We start from the raw sequence: 21,517 nt of genomic DNA, 5'->3' as shown, positions 1-21,517 counted from the left end.
GCTGTGTGAGAAGCAGAAAAGGTCTTGACTTTACCAGCACTGCTCAGCAATACAGAAAACACCCCTGATAAAAGTATTATCAACACTTTTTCAGCACAAATCCAAAACATAGCCCCATACTAGCTACTGTGAAGAAAATTAACTCTGTCCCAGGCAAAACCAGCACACATCCTTTTCTGTAATAGCTTATTGTTTACAGCATTAATTGGATACACTTCCCTTCCTAGTCTGGACAGATTCACAATGCCTTACACCCCAAGGAAAGTGTCCCAACTTTTGAGTCCTTTGACAAGATGGCTAAATTGTTCTTGTGGTGATAAGAGGGTGGTCTCTGGTTCCTTCTCCTAGGACCATATCGACTCTATCAGCTCAGGACATTCCTATGTGACTGGGTGGATCCAGACCACCAGAACAACCCAGCCACATTTAAGGTCCCCCTCCTGGCTACCTGAAGGCTGTTTGGATATGGTGATGGAGTAGGCAGCATAGTCTTTTGTCACCCTCTTTCATGAGGGCCTGGCAGCACCTCTTTCATCACATGATCACACGCACGCCTATCATATCTAAAAGGCATGATATGCAAAAGCACAAGGTAATGGAATGTCTCCATTGTAGTCATCTGACAGGGCATATACATGTGTATGCAGCTATGTGACAGACATGTTAACACATTCATTAATTGAGGAGACCACATCTCATGACATGAAGAGCTATGTAACTCAGCTTGCATGGGTAAAAAAGGCTCACTGCTTCTATATAACTCACTTCTAGAAGGTTCCTTACTGCGGCCTGGAGGTGGCCAGAGATGCCTCTCTGTCTGTGTCTTTCACTAAAATACCTACACCTGAAAAAGAGGTTGGATTTCAGGCTTACCCATGTGTTTAATAATCATCTTACTTCTGGAAAACCCAACATGGGGTGATAAAACCCAATATGGGCTTCTGTATGAAGCCCAGGACTGCCTTCTGACCAGAGCAACCTAACCTCTATGATAAAACCATAAAGTGTTTCAGACCACAAAACCAAACTGTCCACATGGGCAGGCAGGTGGAGCAGTGGGATTTAGATTACAGGTCTCAGAAAAAATTATTGTAGCATCCATAAAACGAGTTATAGCAACCTCCAGAAACTCTAATCCCAGCAGGAGTCCGGTTTGCAACAACTACTAAAGAAGTAGCAATTTGTAGCTCATTATACAAGGATTGTTGCAAACTTGTAATTTGTCTTAAAATCTCATAGTCAAAAAAGGTAATCATTGCAAAAGCTGAAGTTTCTGCACTAAAGGAATATTTTTCTTGTGTGTATGCTGTTCTGTTTGGTTTGGGGTGGGTTTTTTGTTTGTTTTTTTGGCCTTAGGGGTTTTTTTGTTTTGTTAGGGGGTTTTGTTCTGGTTTTTTGTTTTGTTTTTTGTTTTTAATGCACGCCATAAAACATGTACTGGCATCATGACCAGACTCACATTCCTGCAAAAGGCAAGATTTTATTCCTGATCGTGAAGTTCAAAGGAAAGCCTGGGCAGTGATCTATATTTAAATGTTGCTTTTGCACTAACTGAGCAAAATAACTGAAATGGAAGAGAAATGTGTGCATGCATCGAGTTAAAAGGGGAGAGTTAATGTTTTTATCTATATAGAACAGAAAGAAAAAAAATAAAATAAACGGAGAGTTTTCACTATGTTTATTGCAGTCACAGCTACCTTTTTTCTGTAACCAAACAGTAATAAGTAATTATATTATGCAGACCAGCAGTGAAGGCAATGAATGCAGTGCAATGCAATACACTTGCATTGCAATTGTAAAACTCTGCAGATTATGTAAGTATTTTGAGAAATTATTGTCATCTATTAGTGTCCCTCCACAGCACGCTCTCAGTAAGTTATTCTTTTATAAAATTTCATAATTGGAATCTATCTGAACAATAAACAATATTGGTTATGCAACATACCATGAGCAGCATGTTAAAAAAAAAAAAAAAAAAACCAAAAAAAGACATTTAATTGTTAAGCAGCTGTAAAAAAAAAAAAAAGTGTGGGTAGAGGGCAGAAAACCCAAGGTGACAATAAGAATCAATTAATCCTCTGCCCCTAAATTCTGACCTCATTTCAAATAACTTCACCTGTATAATGCATGGAACTAATGCCCTGATGGATCAACATTAGCTGGCATGTTATATGTACCTTTAGTCAAAAACTTATAAAAATATTTCAATTTCTACTTCAGACCCTTTATTTTGTACAATAAAATTTATTTCTTTCATCTCCCTGCACTTGAAGTTACAAGTCCTATTCCCCTCAGACTCAATTGCATAGCTCCAATGACTTCATTGTGCCAGAAAAAGTGCTTCAGCACAAAATGGCTGAAATACTCGGGCCAGAGAGATCAGTACCTCATTCAAGTTGAATAGATAAATTATCTTGTGTTTTTCTAGCCTTATTTGTAGTGTATACTTTGAAGAAATATAGATTAATTTTGAAGTCTGGTAATGTACTACAGAGCTCAAAGATTTACTGTTGACATAGTAAATAGATAAATAGATAAGTAAATGAGCAAGCAGAAAATCTCCTCCATGTTACAGGAGATATAAAACTGCAACTTAAATTGTAAGAAGCTGACTCAAAGGAAATAGAAATGGCATAAGAAAAGATGAAAAGAATAGAGGTATCATCTGCAAAAGTCTTGAATTCTATTCTAATATAAAAATCCATCTACATGGCTGTAAAGCAAGAATTATAAAATAAAGAAGTTAGTGGAAGATTTATAACAGCAAATGATGCCATACAAACTCATCTCTTCACGGTCTTCCTGTATTTTTGTGATACAGATAGTTTTGATCTCTACAAATTCAGGATGAATATTGAAAAAATTGCATCTGGAAAAAATGCAGAAGGAAAAGCAGCATGACTGAGGATGTGAGATACTTTAAATCTGTTAAGGAGGAAAATCAGATTATTTCATTTCAGTAGGAATACAGACAGTATATTAATTTGGTTCACAACTACTCTGTGATTCTTAGTATATAATCCAAAAATAGCCAACAAAGATGACATAAAAGATTGTAGAGAACAAACAGAACACAGAAGACAAAGAGCATTTTCCATAACATTTCATACCAACATTAATTAAACTAACACAAGCCGCAAAACAAAAATTTTATTAAGATCCCATTGTACAGCAAAAAGGATTTTTGGCACATTTGTACCACTGGTTAATACAGACGGAGCAGAAACATGGGCATTCTCCAGGAATATCAAGTATCAGCTAAAAGCCGAGCTGTAAAACATGAAAAGATTTATGCATCGAGTATTGCTGGAACCATATCAAATCCTGCAAGGTCTTAGTTCTGGTACTTGAAGAAGGAGCCCTTGAGTATCTCAGACATAATAAAAATAAGATTACAGCCCCACAAGTTCTGCCAAGTGAATTCTAGCATGGTCCCAGCATCACACAGGAAAAAATGGAGACTATGAAAGTGAACAACAGAGTAATCAAGGTGAAAGACATCTTGGAGACCGTGAATAAGCAAGTGTAAGAAAAAAATGTAAATATAAATTATCGTTAATCTACAGTACAATGTAAAGCATCAAAGATGATAATAAGAGCTTTGAATGACAAATCTTCACTTAGAAGCTATATGAATAAGCTCTGTAGTATTTTCCATGCAGTGCATAATACAGTGTAATAACAGCAGTGAACACTGCAGAAACATGTTACATCTCTCTTACAATTATTGATGTTGTCATACTATTCCTTTAATGGAAGTAAGTTGAGCATGCTTCTGAATATTTGAAGTTAAAGTCTTGCATTACTCATTGCTGTCTTGTGCTATAGGTTAGAGATCCTTTTTACCTAACAATCAAAATAAATTAAAATTGCTCATATCCTCTATAAGAGTGGAAGTACAATTCCCATAGAAAATGAGTTCTATGTACATTATAGTCACATTAGAAGACTGTCTGCCTCTGAAACTATTTGAAAAGCTTTCATTCCTGCTCCTTCATCCCTCACTTTTGGGGCAGAACATATTTCCACTGTTTTTTGCAGGAAAAACACCCACCCTCTTGAAGGGAGAAGAATTGGGTCTTAATGATATTTTTCCTTTTTTGTTGTCTTTTCACAGCCTAATCTTCCAAAGTCTTTAAATTTGTCTTTAACCACAAATGCTTCTATCAGATTCCATGGGACTACTATTATAGTTATTCTATAATGTGTATTCTAAAATATTTTGCTGAAATCCAACTGGGAGGCAGAGTTCAAAATGACAAATCATGTTTAATTTATAGCACTAGAAAAAAAATCCTTCCTCAGCATACTGTGACATTTTACAAAGGCATAAAAGAATATGCAAAACAATTATAGTCTTTAAACTAATTTGACCTTTTCTGTTTTATCCATTATTATAGTTTTTTTATATTTTCTATACTATTAGGATCCACTGAAACTAATAATATTTTTTACACAGATATTGAAATTACCTAATATCTTAACTACTTCTGGGCCTGGGCACACCTCTTCTAGGCCTTCCTAATATACATGTGTTCCTTACTACTAATGTATAAAACTCTAAACTCCAGAAGAGCATTTAGCAATACGTTATGAAGAGTTGCCTGAATTAATGCACCCAAAGCAACAAAAACTGTGAAAAAAATGAAGCTCCTACGAGCAATAGGAGTTCACTTTTCATAGAATCATAGAATCTTCATGGTTGGAAAGGACCTTTGAGATCATCGAGTACAACCATACACAGACACAAAAAAACAAACCCCTACAATCTCTGCCACTAGAGCATGCCCTGAATCGCCAAAATCGCCAAATCTATACGTTTCTTAAATACCTCTAGGGATGGTGACCCAACCACCTCCCTGGGCAGGCTGTTCCAGTGCCTGACCACTCTTTCAGTAAAGTAATTCTTCCTAATATCTAATCTAGACCTCCCCTGCCACAACTTCACACCATTTCCTCTGGTCCTGTCGTTATTCACCTGGGAGAAGAGGCCAACACCCACCTCTCTACACCCTCCTTTCAGGTAGTTGTAGAGGGCAATGAGGTCTCCCCTCAGCCTCCTCTTCTCCAAGCTAAACATACCCAGCTCCCTCAGCCTCTCCTCATATGACCTGGTCTCCAGACCCCTCACCAGCCTGGCGGCTCTCCTCTGGACATGCTCCAGCACTTCAATGTCCCTGTTGTACAGAGGGGCCCAGAACTGAACATGGTACTTGAGGTGAGGCCTCACCAGTGCCGAGTACAGAGGCACGATGACTTCCCTACTCCTGCTGGCCACGCTGTTCCTGATACAAGCCAGAATGCTGTTGGCCTTCTTGGCCACCTGGGCACACTGCTGGCTCATGTTAAGCTGGCCGTCCACCAGCACCCCCAGGTCCTTTTCTGCCAGGCAGCTTTCCAGCCACTCTTCCCCAAGCCTGTAGTGTTGCTTGGGGTTGTTGTGACCGAAATGCAGGACCTGGCACTTGGCCTTATTAAACCTCATACAATTGGCCTTGGCCCATCGATCCAGCCTGCCCAGGTCCCTCTGTAGAGCCTTCCTACCCTCAAGCAGATCAACACTCCCACCTAGTTTGGTGTCATCTGCAAACTTACTGAGGGTGCACTCAATCCCCTCATCCAGATCATTGATAAAGACATTAAACATTTTTCTGGACTAAATATTTTTCTGAATTAGTTTGGCATTCCAAAATAAATAATGGTCTGTAACTCTGTAATGTATTTTACTTTTTTCAATGTGTGCAAATTAATAAGAAATGCTATCTCACTCCAGCGGTTCATCTTTTCTAATGTCTTCCTTTTGACATTGCCTGATGCAAGACACCATGGAAAAAAAGAAATCAATAAATAATAATAGCAAGAATAATTTAGAAGAAATAAGAAATAATCCTACTTCAGGAATGTTTCTTTTTATTCTGAAGAAACATTATTCTCCAACATGATGCACATTCCCTACATACACACCAAATGTCACATATATCTCAAACAGGTTTGAACTGATTATTTTAATCCATGTGAAAGTCCTTAGGTTCCCAGTTTCTTCTTCTGGTGTAGTTAATTGTATCACAGAAAGAAATCCTTCACCATGATTTGAAAGCAAGCTCAACTTCTCCATGTGCATTTCGTTGAAGTATAAGGACAGAAAGGGAATATAAAGGCTTCTTTAAAAAACAAAACAAAACAAACACAAAAAACAAAAACACACAGCAAGTTACTGCCACCTTTTAAGTTGGAGTAAAACCGGCAATAGTAATACAACTCACTTACAAAAAATTAATTTACAACTTTTTCCAAAATCTCAGTCTTCTTTTAATTTGAATGCCATTTTGGTTTATTTTAATTTTATGCATAAAACCTTTAACTGGAAAAATGCGTATAGTCTTTTAAACTGGTGCCAACAGAGCTCAGACCCTCATTCATCAAAAGTTACACATGTGCTACTTTGAGTAGTCCCACTGTGGTAATTAAACGTATTTTATAACACATAAAGACAAGCATATGCATAAATTATTACTGAATGAGGACCTTTTCTCTGAAACCCAGCTTTGAAATTGTGGTTTCTAAAATTTCCACAGATCTACAAGTAAAGGTGCACCCAAAGTGTTCTCATAAAATTAAGACAGAAGTTGGAAGATGTATTTAACTGTTATAGTGATGATTAACTGTTGTAGTTTATTAGTGTCAGAGGAACTTAGAAAAAATCCATTCACTTCCACTTACTCACCAAATTCTTTGCTCCAATTCAAAGGAAAAATGGGGGATTTTTCCAATAGCACCAAAATCTCCAAATCCTTATAGAGTATTTTGATTTCTCTTTTTCTTGCTTGAGGGACCATGGGAAATGATTTTTCACCAGGTCCAGTGTGAGAACTCATACACTGCTGAAGGGATGTCACTCCACCTGAGCATCACTCTGGAAAACACAAAAGCCCTGTAAACTGCTCTTTTACTGAGTGTTTAATGAACCCTGAAGATCCCTATTTGCAGGCCTGAATCTGGCTGATGATTACCTTTGCAATTTATTTGGTTATTTATTAATGAAGTCATTCAGGGGCCAGGGAAAGAGGGGGAAGGGCTGCCATGCAAATGGTTGGTAGTCGAGGGCAAAGGCAGCTGCCTGGTAGCAAAGCCCAGAGAGACGCAAAGACTCGAGGGGAGTTACTGCATCCCCAGAGCCGCTGAGAATGGGGAGGGGGTTGCTGGCTTCCTCCTGCAGGCAAACGACTGGCCACAAAAAAAGTACGTTTTTAAGGCGTGATGTAAGAGAAATTAAGCTTGACCAGCCAAGCACACCCCCTACCTCAACAATGTCTTTCTCCTGCTAAGGTCGAAAGAGGTGGCCATGGAGCATGCCCAGCTCTCTCCTGCCATAGTGGGAGGTGGGCTGGCTGGAGGGAGACACTTCTAAATTAATTATGAGCGGGCAGATGTCCCTTTAAGGTCTGCTGCTCTTTCCAAGTGCTACAGCCGGAGGCTTGAGGGTGGGAAAAATTTGGCTTTATTTGTACATCTTAGCGCTAGGCTAGTTCTACGGAGAGGTTTCCAAAGCTCAGAGGTCTTTGGGGGGTGGGAGGAAAGTTGTGCGCTGGGGGGAGGAAGCTAAGTTCTTCTTGATGCGAAGAAACAACGTAAAGACTGAATAACAAACAGGAAATGCCTAACTCGGCTGCAGGGCGGGCGGGCGGCGCAGAGCGCTGAGCTCCGCTCGCAGCGCAGCAGCGCCGGGCGCGCCGGCGACAGGACCGATCCCGCCACCCCTGCCCTCGCCCCGGGCTCCCGGCCCCGGACTCGCAGGAGCCCAGGCATGGCTGCCTCCTACTGGATACTGACAGGTGAGGAAAAGCCCCCCTTTCTGTCTTGCTTTGAAGACCCGGGGTCCCGAAAGCAGCTCTGCTCGCTGCGGGAGGGGGGTGAAGCTGTCAGGGGCTGGCACCCGAGGGACTGCGTCCCCCGCTCCCCGACCCCTGCTCCGGGAATGCCCTGCCTGGAACTGCCCTCCAGCTGGAGCCCGTCAGGGAGTTCTTCGGTTTGCCTCTCTCTGGGAACTGCAATCCCAAAACCAATTTTAGAACTCGGGGGGGGGGGGGGTCGGAAATGTTGCTAGATGAGGATGAATGGGTTAGAAGAAATAATATAATTGAATCTGGCTTGGGAAAAGAGGTGCACCTGGCAACTTTTTTTTTGGTGGTTGGTTTTTTTGTGTTTTGTTTTGGTGGTTTTGGGTTTTTTTTTGTTCTGTGGGGTTTTTGTTTTGTTTTGTTTTGTTTTTTTAACTAGGGTAGCTTTTCTGTTCTCCTCTGCTAAACTTTCAGATATTCTGAGTGGTAAAAGGGAAGTGAGGAAGTGGTTAACTGCACACAACTAACTTCAGACAGACGAGATCACCCGGAGATGGAATATGTAATATTTCCTTTTAGGGTTTCATTTATTGTTAGGGAATTAATTGCTTTTCTAGTAAAACAAATATAGCAAGCAACAATATCCCCCTAGCTAGTCAGTCTGTAGTAACATCTTGGACCTGAAATGAGGGGAATCCAAGAAGTGGGGAAGAGGGTAAGGCAATGCTGGGACTCGTGTGCTTGCAGACTTTGACACTGTGCTCCCCAGCAGCTCTTGCGCGGGCAGCGAGCACGCACAGTGAACCTGAGGCGGTGCAGAGGAAGAACTCGGTTTCACAAGAATCGTCAAAATGCAGGCGGCAGCAAGTGGGGAAAAGGCAAGACTAGGGTTTTTCCCTCTTCATTCCATACTTACTGTGCAAGAAAGAACAGATACAGAAAAATGTGACAATCTGAATGTAGTGCTTTAGTGTGCACTATTTATCCCTTCCACATAGGTGTCTTTATTACGTTTAATACAGTGATATTGGCCAAAATATGCTTTTGTTTGTGTTCCTTCACAGAAGGAGGCGTTGTAAAGTGGCAACAATTTAGCGTGCCACAACTTCCCTTCAGGGTTGCGAAGTTGCCACTTGTACTGCTGACAGATAATTCATTAGTAATGACAAAAAAAAGAGTTTACTGTCAGATAGGAAACTCAAGGGTGGGTCCCATCCAGATCTGTCAGGGGCTTATTAGTCTGTGGGGTGATTTTTGTTTTTTTTAAAGTTGGTGTGAAATAGAATAGGCTTAGAAGTAAGAGAAGGCATTACAGATACCAGGAATGGGATTCAAATTTTCTCAGATAAGTAAGAGAAGTACTCCTACACAATCAAAATGTCACAAAAATAAGGACAAGGAGTTTTAGAATTACAGTGAAATAAAAAATAAATGCAAATTAATTACATGCTCCTCTTCCTTAAAAAGAAAAAAAAAAGGCAAATAATCTGGCATGCATTAGCAGACAAAATTAGCACCTCTAGAATAAAGGGCGTGCATACAGGCATATGTTTGTGTATTTTATTGCAGATTTATTTTTTTTTTAATTCAACTTGGTGAGGCCTCTGAGAACCTTGAGTACAGGAAGTCTGACAGATGCAGACAAACAGGCAGAAGTGTGCAGAGAAGTGACAAGCCTGATAAGCGCTGAGGAAAATGATCTATGAAGGACTGAATGAATTAGGCTTGTTTATCTAGAAGAGAGAAAAGTAGGGGCAAAGTGTTGAGCATTTCAAATGTATGTTTTTACCAAAGTATCATTAGTGACACTATTCTTCCAAATGTCAATGTTTTTTTTGTTTTGTCATGTCAATCATGACTTTCTGTATCATATATGTTGGTTTATAAAGAGATTGATGAATAGTTGGTTCTCCATGTCCAAGAAAGGACAAGAGAAAATCTAGGTAACTTGTTATGCAAAAAACTTAGGGAATATTCAGAACTTTCTTACTCTTCAGGTAATAAATTGCTAGAACATGCTGGCAAAAACCCTGACCCCTGCATAATCTCCTTCACTGAAAGTTTTGATGAAGTTGGATAAACACCTGTGAGGGATGGCTGAGGTTTACTTCACCTGGCCTCCGTGTAAGTGGTTTGACTAGGGATTTACTGAAGTTTTTCTCCAGCTCTACATTTCAACAGAAGAGAAAGGAAGAAATCAATCCAAAGGGTCCATTACTTTTTAATGCTTCTTCACTTTTACGGGTAGTCTGCACCTTCCTGGAATTCTCTCCTCGTTGGAGATGATCATGTTGTTGGTACTGATTAAGAGTATTCATCTTTATAATAGGAAAGACCAGTAATCATAAAGACAGAACGGTATGCAAAAAATGAAGTGGTCTCTGTCCAGAGCCTGCAAAGGCAGGACAGACACAGGATAAAGGGAAGACATGAAAAAATACATTTTCCCAGTTTTTCTCTCCATCTTTATCTTTTATCTTCCTTTGTTTTTGCAACAATAATGTCCAACACTTCTCAGCAGATTTCCTCCTATCTTTGAGATTCTTTCCCACTAGTTTTTTTTATCCAGGACTTAAGATTGTTTGCATGAATTCTAGCTAAAATGGCTATGATATGGGGAAGAGGGGGTTTCCTATGAACTTGACCAACCCTTGTCTAAAATCTGCACATAACCTAGCTTCATAAAGCAGTTGATCAGGACTTGAAGATGTAGGGCAAATGTTTTCAAAGTAATAATCTTACAAATACAGCATAGCTTCAAAATCCCTATGAATATACACTATCATAATCTTTATTTTGTCTTGTACTGTGCTTAAGAAGGTCTGGAGAAGGATGCCAAATTGCTGCAATTATTAGTATATATAAAATTGTTTTTTAAAAGTGATAATGGTAAGAACTGTCAGGTTCCACACTTAATCTTTAACAAGACTGAAAACAGACCACGAATTTTGAACTCTCATGTTAAAACTGCACATAGAGTTAAAAGTACCCACTTCTTTTGGCCCTACCAAAGCCAAATTCATCTCTCTCCCAGACATTAGCAAAACTGGTATGAACTTACAAAGTTGCAGTTATATGGTTCTTAAATTTTTGGAAATGTTTTTCTTCTACTGCTCATTCTTTGACATATTCAAACGAATAACAATACCCAGTACTTACCTTTTGCCAGAGTAGGCAAAGTATCATCACTAGTAAATGTTTTCCTTTATAAATTGACAATGGTCTTGCTAATTGTGGATACACCATTGAAGTTTACAGTTGCCAATCATTATTTTTTTGTTTAAGAAAGGACTTCAGTGAATCTCGACACCTCTCTTTACACAACAGTCAACATGCTGAGTGGTAACTTTGTTTCAAGGTGGTTGTTCTTTGTTTTGGGTTGGGTTTTGTTTGGGTTTTTTTTTAATGCAGAGAGTCACTTGCTTACATGAAGTGAATGCTTATTTTCTGCTGGATGGTACTGGACGCAAATTGCAAACCTTTATCTAAAATATATTGCATCTCCAGGGATGTAAGGCTGCTTGTAATAATTAGACTGGAACCAGCAAGCAGAGAAAAGTTTGTAAATACACAGCAGCAAAAGAATAAAAATTAAAATAAATATTAATGTGGAAAGTAAATATGCACTAAGACTAATTTTTCTTGAAAGAATAGCATGAAGTCAATTTTATAATTGCAAAGAACATAAAGAAAAAAATTCACCACAAATTCACCATGCAGCATTTACATAGATAAGTGAGATGAACTCCTAAAGAAAAGCTGAATGCACACTCTGCTTAAACCACAAAACATTAATACAAAATTATGAGTATGTGCTAGCCCAAGTTAAACAGTTATTTACATGTGTGCTTATGTTATATTCCCTTGGGTGGTCCAGCTTCCTTCTGTGAAACTATTCAGGCTAACAGAGTTAAGCATGTGTACTCACAGGAAGAGACTCATAAATAAATCCTATTATGTAATATCTGATAAAGTTGTTTTTACATTAGTATCAAGCTCAGAAACAAGGAACGCACATTACGGGGTGAGATCTGAATTCAGTGTCCTGTCACAACAACTGACTAGTCCTAAGTACTTCAGAGAAATTTATATGTACACCATAATGTGAGATATGGGATAATTTTTGCTCACAGTAGCCTTGTATCTCATTAAATCCTTGACTCCAAACCCTTTCCAAGTTGGCAAACTCCATAATCCAGAGTAGTTTAGGGTTGGTTCTTTTTTCAAAAAAAAATCACTAAAAGAAACCAGAAACGTCCTTTTAACAATTCTAAATTTGCCACTTTCTTATCTCTAATAGGATGTCCTCTTTTCAGTTACCAGACTGAGTGTGTAGACATTCCAAACTTACTGTATTTGTTCCACTTGCCCTGACAGTTTGTCTTTCTCAAATATTTTTGTTCTTTTGAGTCATTCTTCATACAAGCATTTCTTCTATCATCCATTCTTTTCATTTTTTCTCACTCTTTCTAAATTTGCAACATTCATTCCGAAATCCAATTTTCCTTGCCTTGCATCATTTCAAAATAATCCGCAGTATTTGCATAATGACATTATCTTTCTTTATGTTATTTCTGGCTTGATAAATTTGTCTAGGCTGCAAATTGAGCTGTCTAGTTATTGTTCAGGTCCCTTTTCCGTGCAAATATCAGTGAACTAATCTGTGTGTTAATTAAAAGTTTTCTGTGAGGCATATTACTCACACTTGTCAACATCGAACTTCATTTGAAACATCCACATCTGCCTCTTGAAGCTTCTCAGAACTGCTTCATTCTGACTGAGAATTAGCGGACTCAGGTCAAGTTTCGGTATAGGCTGAAGTGTACCTTTCAAGTTTAACCAAAAAAAAAACTTCTAAACTGAAGTTCAGCATAAGAGCGATGTCAAAGTAACGGCTCGGGTTCTGACGGCGCCCGGCTCTGGTTTTCCTGCCGCCTCCTCGGCGCTGCCCGTGCCCCCTGCCTGAGGTACCGCCACTTCCTCTCGCCGCCCCCAGAAAACTGGCTCCTCGACCGTACCTTTCTCGGTCTTTAACCATAACTGTCCACAACTACTTAGTTTGCGGGTTTTTTTTTTCCTGTCGTCTCAAACGTGAGGGGCCGCGCTAGAAGCCTTGGGAAGTTTGAATCGTCGCTGTAAGCAGCTGAGAGGGGAAGGGACAGAGCGGCCTTCCCCCCCGCCGCTTCCCTCACGGAGGGGCTGTCGCACAGACACACGCCGATTTCCAGCCCTCTCCTGCCTCTCGGCACACAGGGGCATCGCGGCTGCCGCCTCCTACCCCCGCAGAAGGTTTCGCTCCGTAGAGCCCGTTCCGGCACGCGGAGGGAGGCGGTTCCCCTCACCGCTCTCAGAACCACCACCCGCCCGCGCCGCCCCCGCGCATGCGCCGGCTCCGGAGGGGAAGGCCCTCGCGCGCATGCGTGCCGGGCGCAGAGGCGATCAGGCGCGGGGGGGGGGAGGCGCGCCCCCGGCCGGCGCCCGTCAGGACGGGCTGTGCGCAGGCGCTGTGGGGCGGCGAGGCGCCGTGGGGTGCGCGGAGGAGCAGTCTCGCCGCGCCTGAGGCATCGGGCCGCGCTTCGCCGCGGGACCGACGCCGCTGTTCGCGAAGGGCCGTCCGTCGCGGCCCGAGGTAGGCCGTCTGTCCGCGCGCCTTCCGCCGCCAGGCCTCTTGGGCGGGCCTGCAGGCCGCTGCCGCCGCGGCCGAGGGGAAGCAGGGCCGCAAGGAACCGCCAGGATGAAGCTGGTGAGGAAGGACCTGGAGAAGGACAATGCCGGGCAGGTGACGCTGATCCCCGAGGAGCCCGAGGACATGTGGCACACCTACAACCTGCTGCAGGTGGGTGACAGCTTGCGGGCCTCCACCATCCGGAAGGTGCAGACCGAGTCGGCCACGGGCAGCGTGGGCAGCAACCGCATCCGCACCACCCTCACCCTCTGCGTGGAGACCATCGACTTTGACTCACAGGCCTGCCAGCTGCGGGTCAAGGGCACTAACATCCAAGAGAACGAGTATGTCAAGATGGGGGCCTACCACACCATCGAGCTGGAGCCCAACCGGCAGTTCACGCTGGCAAAGAAGCAGTGGGACAGCGTGGTGCTGGAGCGCATCGAGCAGGCCTGCGACCCAGCCTGGAGCGCCGATGTCGCAGCCGTGGTCATGCAGGAAGGGTTGGCTCATGTCTGCCTGGTCACGCCGAGCATGACGCTTACCCGTGCCAAGGTGGAGGTGAACATCCCCCGTAAACGGAAAGGGAACTGCAGTCAGCACGACCGGGCCCTGGAGAGGTTTTATGAGCAGGTGGTGCAAGCCATCCAGCGGCATATCAACTTTGAGGTGGTGAAGTGTGTACTGGTGGCTAGCCCGGGCTTCGTACGGGAGCAGTTTTGTGACTACATGTTCCAGCAGGCGATCAAGACGGACAACAAGCTTCTGCTGGAGAACAGATCCAAATTCCTGCAGGTAAGGAGATAAGGAGCTTCCAGAGTGGGTAAAAGGAGGTTTAAGAGCTGTCTGTGATAATAGAAGATAATTACAAGGGTGATGGGAAGGAATTAACTTATTAGAGAAAATACATTTTTTTGTCTGAGCATCATAAGGAAATTATTCTCATGTCTCCCAAACTATAAGGTAATTTTGCAAAATACAGGGATGGTCCTTTCCTAGGATACCTTAATGTGTAGCAGAGAAAGTATTAAATATTTCAAATTCCCTATAAGGGCATATTTTATCTTCAATCAAGAGTGAAGTGCAAGTTGGAAAATAGTTTAGCTGTAATGTTAATCTATGTACAGTCATAGCATATGGCATGCATAATTAATAACAGCTTTCTAAAGCTTTTTAAAGAAGAAAAAAACTGGATATGATAGAGGTTAGTTAATTGTGGTGTTAACAGCTAAAGGTTGTGCAGGCCCTAGCATTTTTTCCTTAGCCGTCTCATTGATTGAGTGGGTGGGTTTTTTTGCCAGATTTCACTGAAGTAGGCACACTCAGAGCCTAAAATAAGTTTTCCTTTTCTTAAGGATACTTGTATCATTTTTAAAACGATGCGTTTAATAGATCCAATTAATGATACAATTAATAGATAAAAGTAACCTATGCTTGCAAAAGGGCGGGGCAGGATGGGCGGGCGGTGGGGGGGGAGCAGACTGCGAAATGTGTCACAATACTTAATGGCCACAACCCATAGGAGACAAATTGATCCAATAAGCCTGCTTTTGCATTTGTAGCAAAGTGGTAATAATAAGTGTGAGAAGCTTTAATGTACTTCACAGCTTTGTAAGCATAGTAGCTATGCAGTTGTGCGAGACTTGATGCTTTTGCACTGTATGTGTGCAGTCTTAAGAGGTGTTCCTCTTCTTGAACGCTTTAAAAGAAGAGGCTTAAGTTTTATTTTTTTTTGTTTCAAGTGGCCCTATGTTTGAGTAAGAGAAACAGCTTTCCTGCACTTCTCAAACTACAGTTTAAGGGATTTGGTATATGTTGCAGGAGAGATCTTTTAAGAAAAGATTCATGTAGATTTCAAGAAAGACATAACTTCCTTGAATAGTTAACGAGATGAAGATTATGTATAGCGGAAGCTGTTTGTGGTTGGCTAATCAAGAAAATGGTCCTTTTTATTTAAAAAAAAACACAACCCAAATCTTTGACTTTTTTTACTGTAGGTCCACTCTTCCTCCGGACATAAATACGCATTGAAGGAAGCCCTCTGCGACCCAGCTGTAACTAGCCGTCTCTCTGACACTAAGGCAGCTGGTGAGGTCAAAGCCTTAGATGACTTCTATAAAATGCTGCAGCATGAGCCTGACCGTGCTTTTTATGGTCTAAAACATGTGGAGAAGGCCAATGAAGCCATGGCCATCGATACCTTGCTGATCAGTGATGAGCTTTTCCGACACCAGGATGTGGCTACACGTGCCCGATATGTTAAATTGGTAGATAGTGTACGGGAGAACATGGGCACAGTACGCATTTTCTCCAGCCTTCATGTGTCTGGAGAGCAGCTTGGCCAGCTGACAGGGGTGGCAGCCATCCTGCGCTTTCCTGTTGCTGAGCTCTCTGACCAGGAAGATGAATCTAGCTCTGAAGAGGATTGATAACAGTGACTTCATTTCACAGTTTCTTTTCCAAGTCATGTTGAAATGACATTAAAGGTCCTCCCTTCCTAAATACTGTGTGCAGATGTGCCATGACGTGTTTTTGGTAGTATTTCTCACAGTATGTAGCTCTGCTCAGCACACTAATGGATACCTGTTCTGTGGTAATGATTATTGGTATACTGTGCATTGGAGCTAACTGGTTTTGCAGGTTATACCGTGGACCTCCAGCAGTACAAGAAATTAATTTCACTTCTGAAGCTGCTCATTCTGCATTTAAAGCAGACTGGCAGCTTATTGTTTTGGAATGTGTATGAAAAAATAATAAACTAAAAGGGAGAAAACTATGTCAGACTGTCTAATTCTGTTTAAATGCTTGAAAACCATATTGTAAAACAAATGTAAACTTCTTCATGTAAGACCTACAAAAGCTGTGCTTCATCTTCTTAGGAACTCAACGTTCTTCGTAAAATGTGGCAAAGGAGTGGGATCAACATAATCTGTTAGGGGTTTTTTTGGCGTTATGAGTTTAAGCACTTAAATATTTCTGTTAAACACCTGAAGCAATCTTTCAGAAACTAGACCCTTTAAAATAACCATTTCCTCCCTAATATGGTAGTAGGTGCTAGATAAATTGTGAAGCTTAGTGCACCGATTTCACTTATCTTTCTGAATGCTGTTATCTTGGGATTGTCCTGAAGGCTAACAAGGTATACGTATCTTGTCATTAACTGTGTTCTGGTAAATTGGCATTGGGGTTATTTAGCACTCAGGTCAGAGAAGGTATATGAAAAGGCTTTCAAAATCAAGACCCTATTTTCCATGAGGAATCTTCTGACAACAAATAGTTTAAGACAGTTCATAATCTGGTATTTGTCTATTTGTGTACCTCTTTAAAAACATACATAAGCTGTGATACAGAAGGAAGGATTACAAATTTATAAATCAAACTTCAGTTTAAGATAATGACAGCTGTAAAAATCAAAATTAATTTTCCGATTATGTGATCTGCTCAAAGTATTGAGAGGCACTATAAAGTTTTTTTTCTTCACTGGACAATAAAGCAGTTTTTCTTTCTCAGCCTAAGATTTCATATTCTGACATATCTGCAAGGGGATTGTTCAATTTAAACAAATGTTTGATTGTGTAGGTTGTGTGTTCGAATAAGCATTCCTTTTTTAAATGTGGTTGGAGGGGGGCAACAGGAGAGACTTGCCAAAAATAATTTCATTTAAGAAAAATGTGGAGACAGACTGCTGAAATACAGAAAGGGACATAGCAATGGAAGATTAAAAATGAAAACACCAAAACTTTTAGGCTGGGTAGAATAATTTTAGAAAAAGCATTTTTAATGGTACTGCCATATGTTGGTGTGTGCCAGCTCTGTGAATTTGGTGTTATCTATTGCTAGCTGAAACGTCAGCCTAAACTCCTTGATAGAGAAGTACTTTGGGATTAAAAGCCATCTCCCCTTTTCCCATCATCCACACAGTCTAAGGAGCGAGTGAACAGAACTTACATTAGAGCTGTACTTTATTAATACTGATTCTTCTCTCACTGAAGACAAACGAGCCCATTAAGACAATTGTTTAGAGTCAGTTTACACAGATAAGCTATGTTACTTGAGCTTTACATTTTTATCTTCAATGGTGTTGAGTGCCAGAAGTTGTAGAATGTTCGGGTAGGTTTCCTTCAGCAGTCAGGACTGGTTAAATTAAAATTTCTCTTTTTTTCTTTTATAAATCTGCCTAAGTTGATTATACACTTTGCCAGCGAGAAAGCACTCTGATCCCTGCTGTATATGGACTTAAATATAGAGATTATACGAAACAGGTAGAAGAATCTGACCTTCAAAAAGTGTAACATATATGCAGCAAATTATAGCTTTAAACAGGTACATGATGTCTAAAAGCTGTTAATTTCTTTAAGATAAGCTGGTATTTCTGTTCTTATAAGTAATGCCAATTTGTTAAAATTGTACACAAATGAAACTTAGATTCAAAATTGTAATATACCAGGAAATTCTTAGTTTCATTCTCAGCAAACTGAGAGACAAATCAAACTGTTTCTTGATTGTGGAATGGTTTGCTATTTTATTAAACCAAATTGATTCTAGTTGTTCAATTTTAAACAAGAAATTAAGAGTTTTTGATGTATACTATGAGAAGATTACAATAGCCGTTCTGCAAGTCTTAAGTTTTGTGCTTGTGGTGGTATATGACCAAGGAAAACAAGCAGCTATTTTGCTGCTTATTTGGTTTTTTTAAGGTATAACAGCAAACATCTGATAAGAAAACATGTTCATAGTGATTCTTTGAATTATTTACACTTAGAACTAAAATTCTGCACTGACTTTACAATTTCTGTTTCTTTTTTTAGCTATTTCTATCATGGCATTAAGTCTCTGAAAGAAATACACATCTAGTTGCCCAAAGTATGGAAGGGTGGGATTTTTTTTTTTGGTAAGCATTTTTGTAGTAAAATAAATATACAATCACTATGTAGACAAATACATCCTGTTTCAGGAAACAGCTTAAGGGCTTGGTATTGAAAGTAGGCTGTGTTCAGTAGTTGCAGATGCTTGACCTGGCAAAGTTCCAGGGTTGCTAGTATCTTTTACATTTAAAGGAATTTTGAATAGTTGAAAAGTCCAGATTGACAAAGATGCTTGTCTAACACAAACTTTAATGTCTGTGTGTAGATAACATGCATCTTCCGCGTAAGTGTTATCTGCAGATCAAATGAGTTAAGTGCTAGAGCCATGGGAAAATACTTTTTGTGTCTTCTCTTTGGAACTAAACATACAGGAACTAAAACCAGTCCGCAATATGAAAATTGTTCTCTTGCACCATAAAATATTCAAGTAATTTTGAACAGCATCTCAGGTTCTGATTATGTTCTAACAATTCTGTGAATTAGTAGCATGGTTTATCTTCCAATTTTTCAGTTTTCAAAATAGACAAATACACATTGTAGGCCTTCTTAATGTTTATTAAATTTGGTAGGAAGAAAGCTTTAAAAAGTATCATGAAATCAGCTTGATCCGGAACCCTGCTGTGCTCTTAGCTTCAAAGATTCAAATAAATTCATTACTTTAGTTCAGAAAGCCTCTCTTGCAAACTTACAGTTTGGAACAGGTCCCAGTTTGTTAGTTTTGTCACCTTTGGCATTTGAATCCAGTTGTTATTATTTTGTGATTGTTTACCAAATAAAGTTTGATGCAAAACATGAGGTCACCACCAGCAAGAGATCGAAATAATCCTACTAGCTATAAAGCAAAATAAAAGATAAAACTTTTAGTAGAACTGTAAAGCATTTAACAGTATTTGACCTATGGAATTCCTCATCGCCCTCCCTTCCTGTCTTCACCCTTGAACACTATATGAGTAAAATGCTGGTAATAAATGATCTTTCGACCACTCCCTGACCACCAGTGTGATAAGAGCCCATAACTCTTCAGCTTAATTTGTAACACAACTAGCGTTGTTAACATAACATGTTAACATAAATAGCGTGATGTTTTTAAAGCCATGTAAATGTATGAAGTAATTTCATTTGCTACTGTTTTCTCAAAGGTTAAGTAGCCCTGAATATTAAAACTATATTACTTACACTTTGAAAATTTCTTAGTTTAACTTCTGATCTGCTGACCATGGTTTGCCTTTTTCTGTGAAGGTATGTTATAGCTGCCTTCTCAGTGGACTTGCTTTACAGCTTGAGCCTCTCTTCCTCTTTCTGGAAGCTGCAATATCCATCCAGAAAATACACTCAGTTTCATAAAGGCAAAGTGGGGATAAAAGGTGTATCACGTGCATGCGATCTTTTTTAGTCACCCAGTCCTTTCACTTTTATCTCAGATTTTCATATCTCTATTTTTAAAGAAGACAAGCGTGTTTCATAAGGGAGTAGATGTCTAGTTTTGCATGAAAACGACATGCTCTCGTAATGTTTGTGGTGTTGATTTATCTGAAGTCACATTTGTGCAGTGTGTGGCCTATTTCTTTTACAAAAGAGCTAAGAAAGCAATTTTAAAAACGTGAAACTGCAATTAGGAGGTCTGCAATTCAGAATCCTTGTTTATAACCCAAAATTGGAATTCCTGCAAGACACTTAATAACAAAAAAAAATGAAGGAATGACTTCAGAAAACTACTTGTCTTTGTACATTTTAGATACGGCACAACTTCAGACTTGAATTTGCTTTTATCAGTTCCCCTTTTTTTTTTAAGATAAAGTTAAAATGTTTATTTTGGAATGAAGTTCTTAAAACATAGAGCTAGGTGCAGCTGAGGTGGTTCAAGTTGATGACTATTAAACAAAAAAGAATTTTGTTCAAGCTGTGCTAATGTGGGGAATGATACAGGCTTGGGACACGTTCCCTTCTCAGTTCTTGTTAAGTACACACCTGCAACTTGTTACAAAGTCAATGATAAAAGTTTTGGTGCTGTTAGGATTTCTCAGTTTTGGTTTGATTTAGCCCAGGGTGGGAGCAGAAGAGCAACATGGCATTGCAGTAGATTATTTTGCAGTATCCATATTTCTTCTATAACAGACACAAGTTGCTTTTAGAGACTGTTGTATTCAGATTTCGCATGTGAAAATAGTATTTTGCAAACTCATTATTCTCCTAATTTAGAGTTAAGAAAATGCCTAAGCATTTGAGTCTTCTGATTATTGTTACAGTTCTCAATTCAGGCTCTGACATGGATCAAGCCTGTGCTTTTTCAGCAGTGGAAAGAGTAAACATAGGCTAGGCTGTGGAACTGCTTCTGTGACAGTTGCCCAAAGAATTGCTTAATAAGCGCAATGTTTAGTCCTGCCACATTTTTTATGCTTGACTCAAGTAAGGCATTGACTTCTATTTGAGGATAACTGCATGATACAGAATGTAAAGGAAAGAAATCTCTCTCGTCTAACAACCAAACTGTAGTGCATATTCTCTGTAAACTTCTGAACTTGACTGTTATAGAAATGTCGTATAGCTTTTCTGTGAAAAAATTGTTTCCTAAGGTGTCTTAGCCTAAAACAGAGTGTGAGGAAAAAGTCTCTGAAATCATACTTGTTTATTCTGTTGTCTGAAAGTAATTCTTCCTCTTGTCCCACTTGAGGGCTGTACAAGAAACAGAGGGGGCCGATAGCAGAGCAGTACTTGCTTCCAAATCAGTGTCTTCTGGGAAATGCAACACGAAGCAGCAGCTTTCAAGCCCTGCCAGCTCTTGTCAGATTTTGCTATATCGATATCTAATTTATTGCCCTCTTTTTGGGAAATGCTATCTTCACAGCTAATGTAATTACTGTCATGCTACTCTAATAATTACTTAGAAGTCAAATTAGAGCTGATCATGAATGCTGTGACAAAATAGCGGTTCCATTAGAGAATGTTAATTAGTTGAAGCCAGTCCTCCTTTTTAGGAATGTACATACCAGACTTGGTGGGAAGTTTTTTCTCTAGTCTGAAATGGAATTTCTAATCAAAGCCAAGCCTAGAATAGCGAAGAAAGAGACTCGGGGTTTAAAGAGTCATATGGGACAGAAGATACGAAGCTTATGACCCTTTTCTCTTTCATTGTTAACACTAGGCTAAAG

General features: G+C 40.1%; 2 protein-coding genes across 3 annotated transcripts in view; both read left to right on the top strand.

Moving 5' to 3' along the window:
* The first annotated feature begins 7,380 nt into the window (after positions 1–7,380).
* The window catches only part of ITGA1 (integrin subunit alpha 1), a 77,855-nt gene continuing 63,718 nt past the window's right edge, over positions 7,381–21,517 (top strand). Inside the window, exon 1 of one of the 2 annotated variants that reach the window (XM_054184847.1) lies at positions 7,381–7,832. In XM_054184847.1, the coding sequence (XP_054040822.1) occupies positions 7,805–7,832 (28 nt within the window). In that variant the 5' untranslated portion in view covers positions 7,381–7,804. The remainder of the gene's footprint in view (positions 7,833–21,517) is intronic. The other variant, XM_054184848.1, reaches the window with a different exon arrangement.
* On the top strand, positions 13,260–17,012 carry PELO (pelota mRNA surveillance and ribosome rescue factor). Its single transcript, XM_054184849.1, has 2 exons — positions 13,260–14,298; positions 15,501–17,012. Exons 1-2 carry the CDS (start codon positions 13,573–13,575, stop codon positions 15,930–15,932), a joined length of 1,158 nt encoding a protein of 385 aa, XP_054040824.1. The 5' UTR covers positions 13,260–13,572; the 3' UTR covers positions 15,933–17,012.

This window comes from Rissa tridactyla, chromosome Z (genome assembly GCF_028500815.1).
Source record: "Rissa tridactyla isolate bRisTri1 chromosome Z, bRisTri1.patW.cur.20221130, whole genome shotgun sequence".
NCBI classification, from domain to species: Eukaryota; Metazoa; Chordata; class Aves; order Charadriiformes; family Laridae; genus Rissa; species Rissa tridactyla.
This window is presented reverse-complemented; position numbering and strand designations above follow the sequence as displayed.

Excerpts from the sequence above, each read along its gene's own strand:
- PELO (XM_054184849.1), top strand. The coding sequence starts at position 13,573 with ATGAAGCTGGTGAGGAAGGACCTGGAGAAGGACAATGCCGGGCAGGTG. Across the intron at positions 14,299-15,500 it reads ACAGATCCAAATTCCTGCAG|GTCCACTCTTCCTCCGGACA; the intron begins GTAAGGAGATAA and ends TTTTTACTGTAG.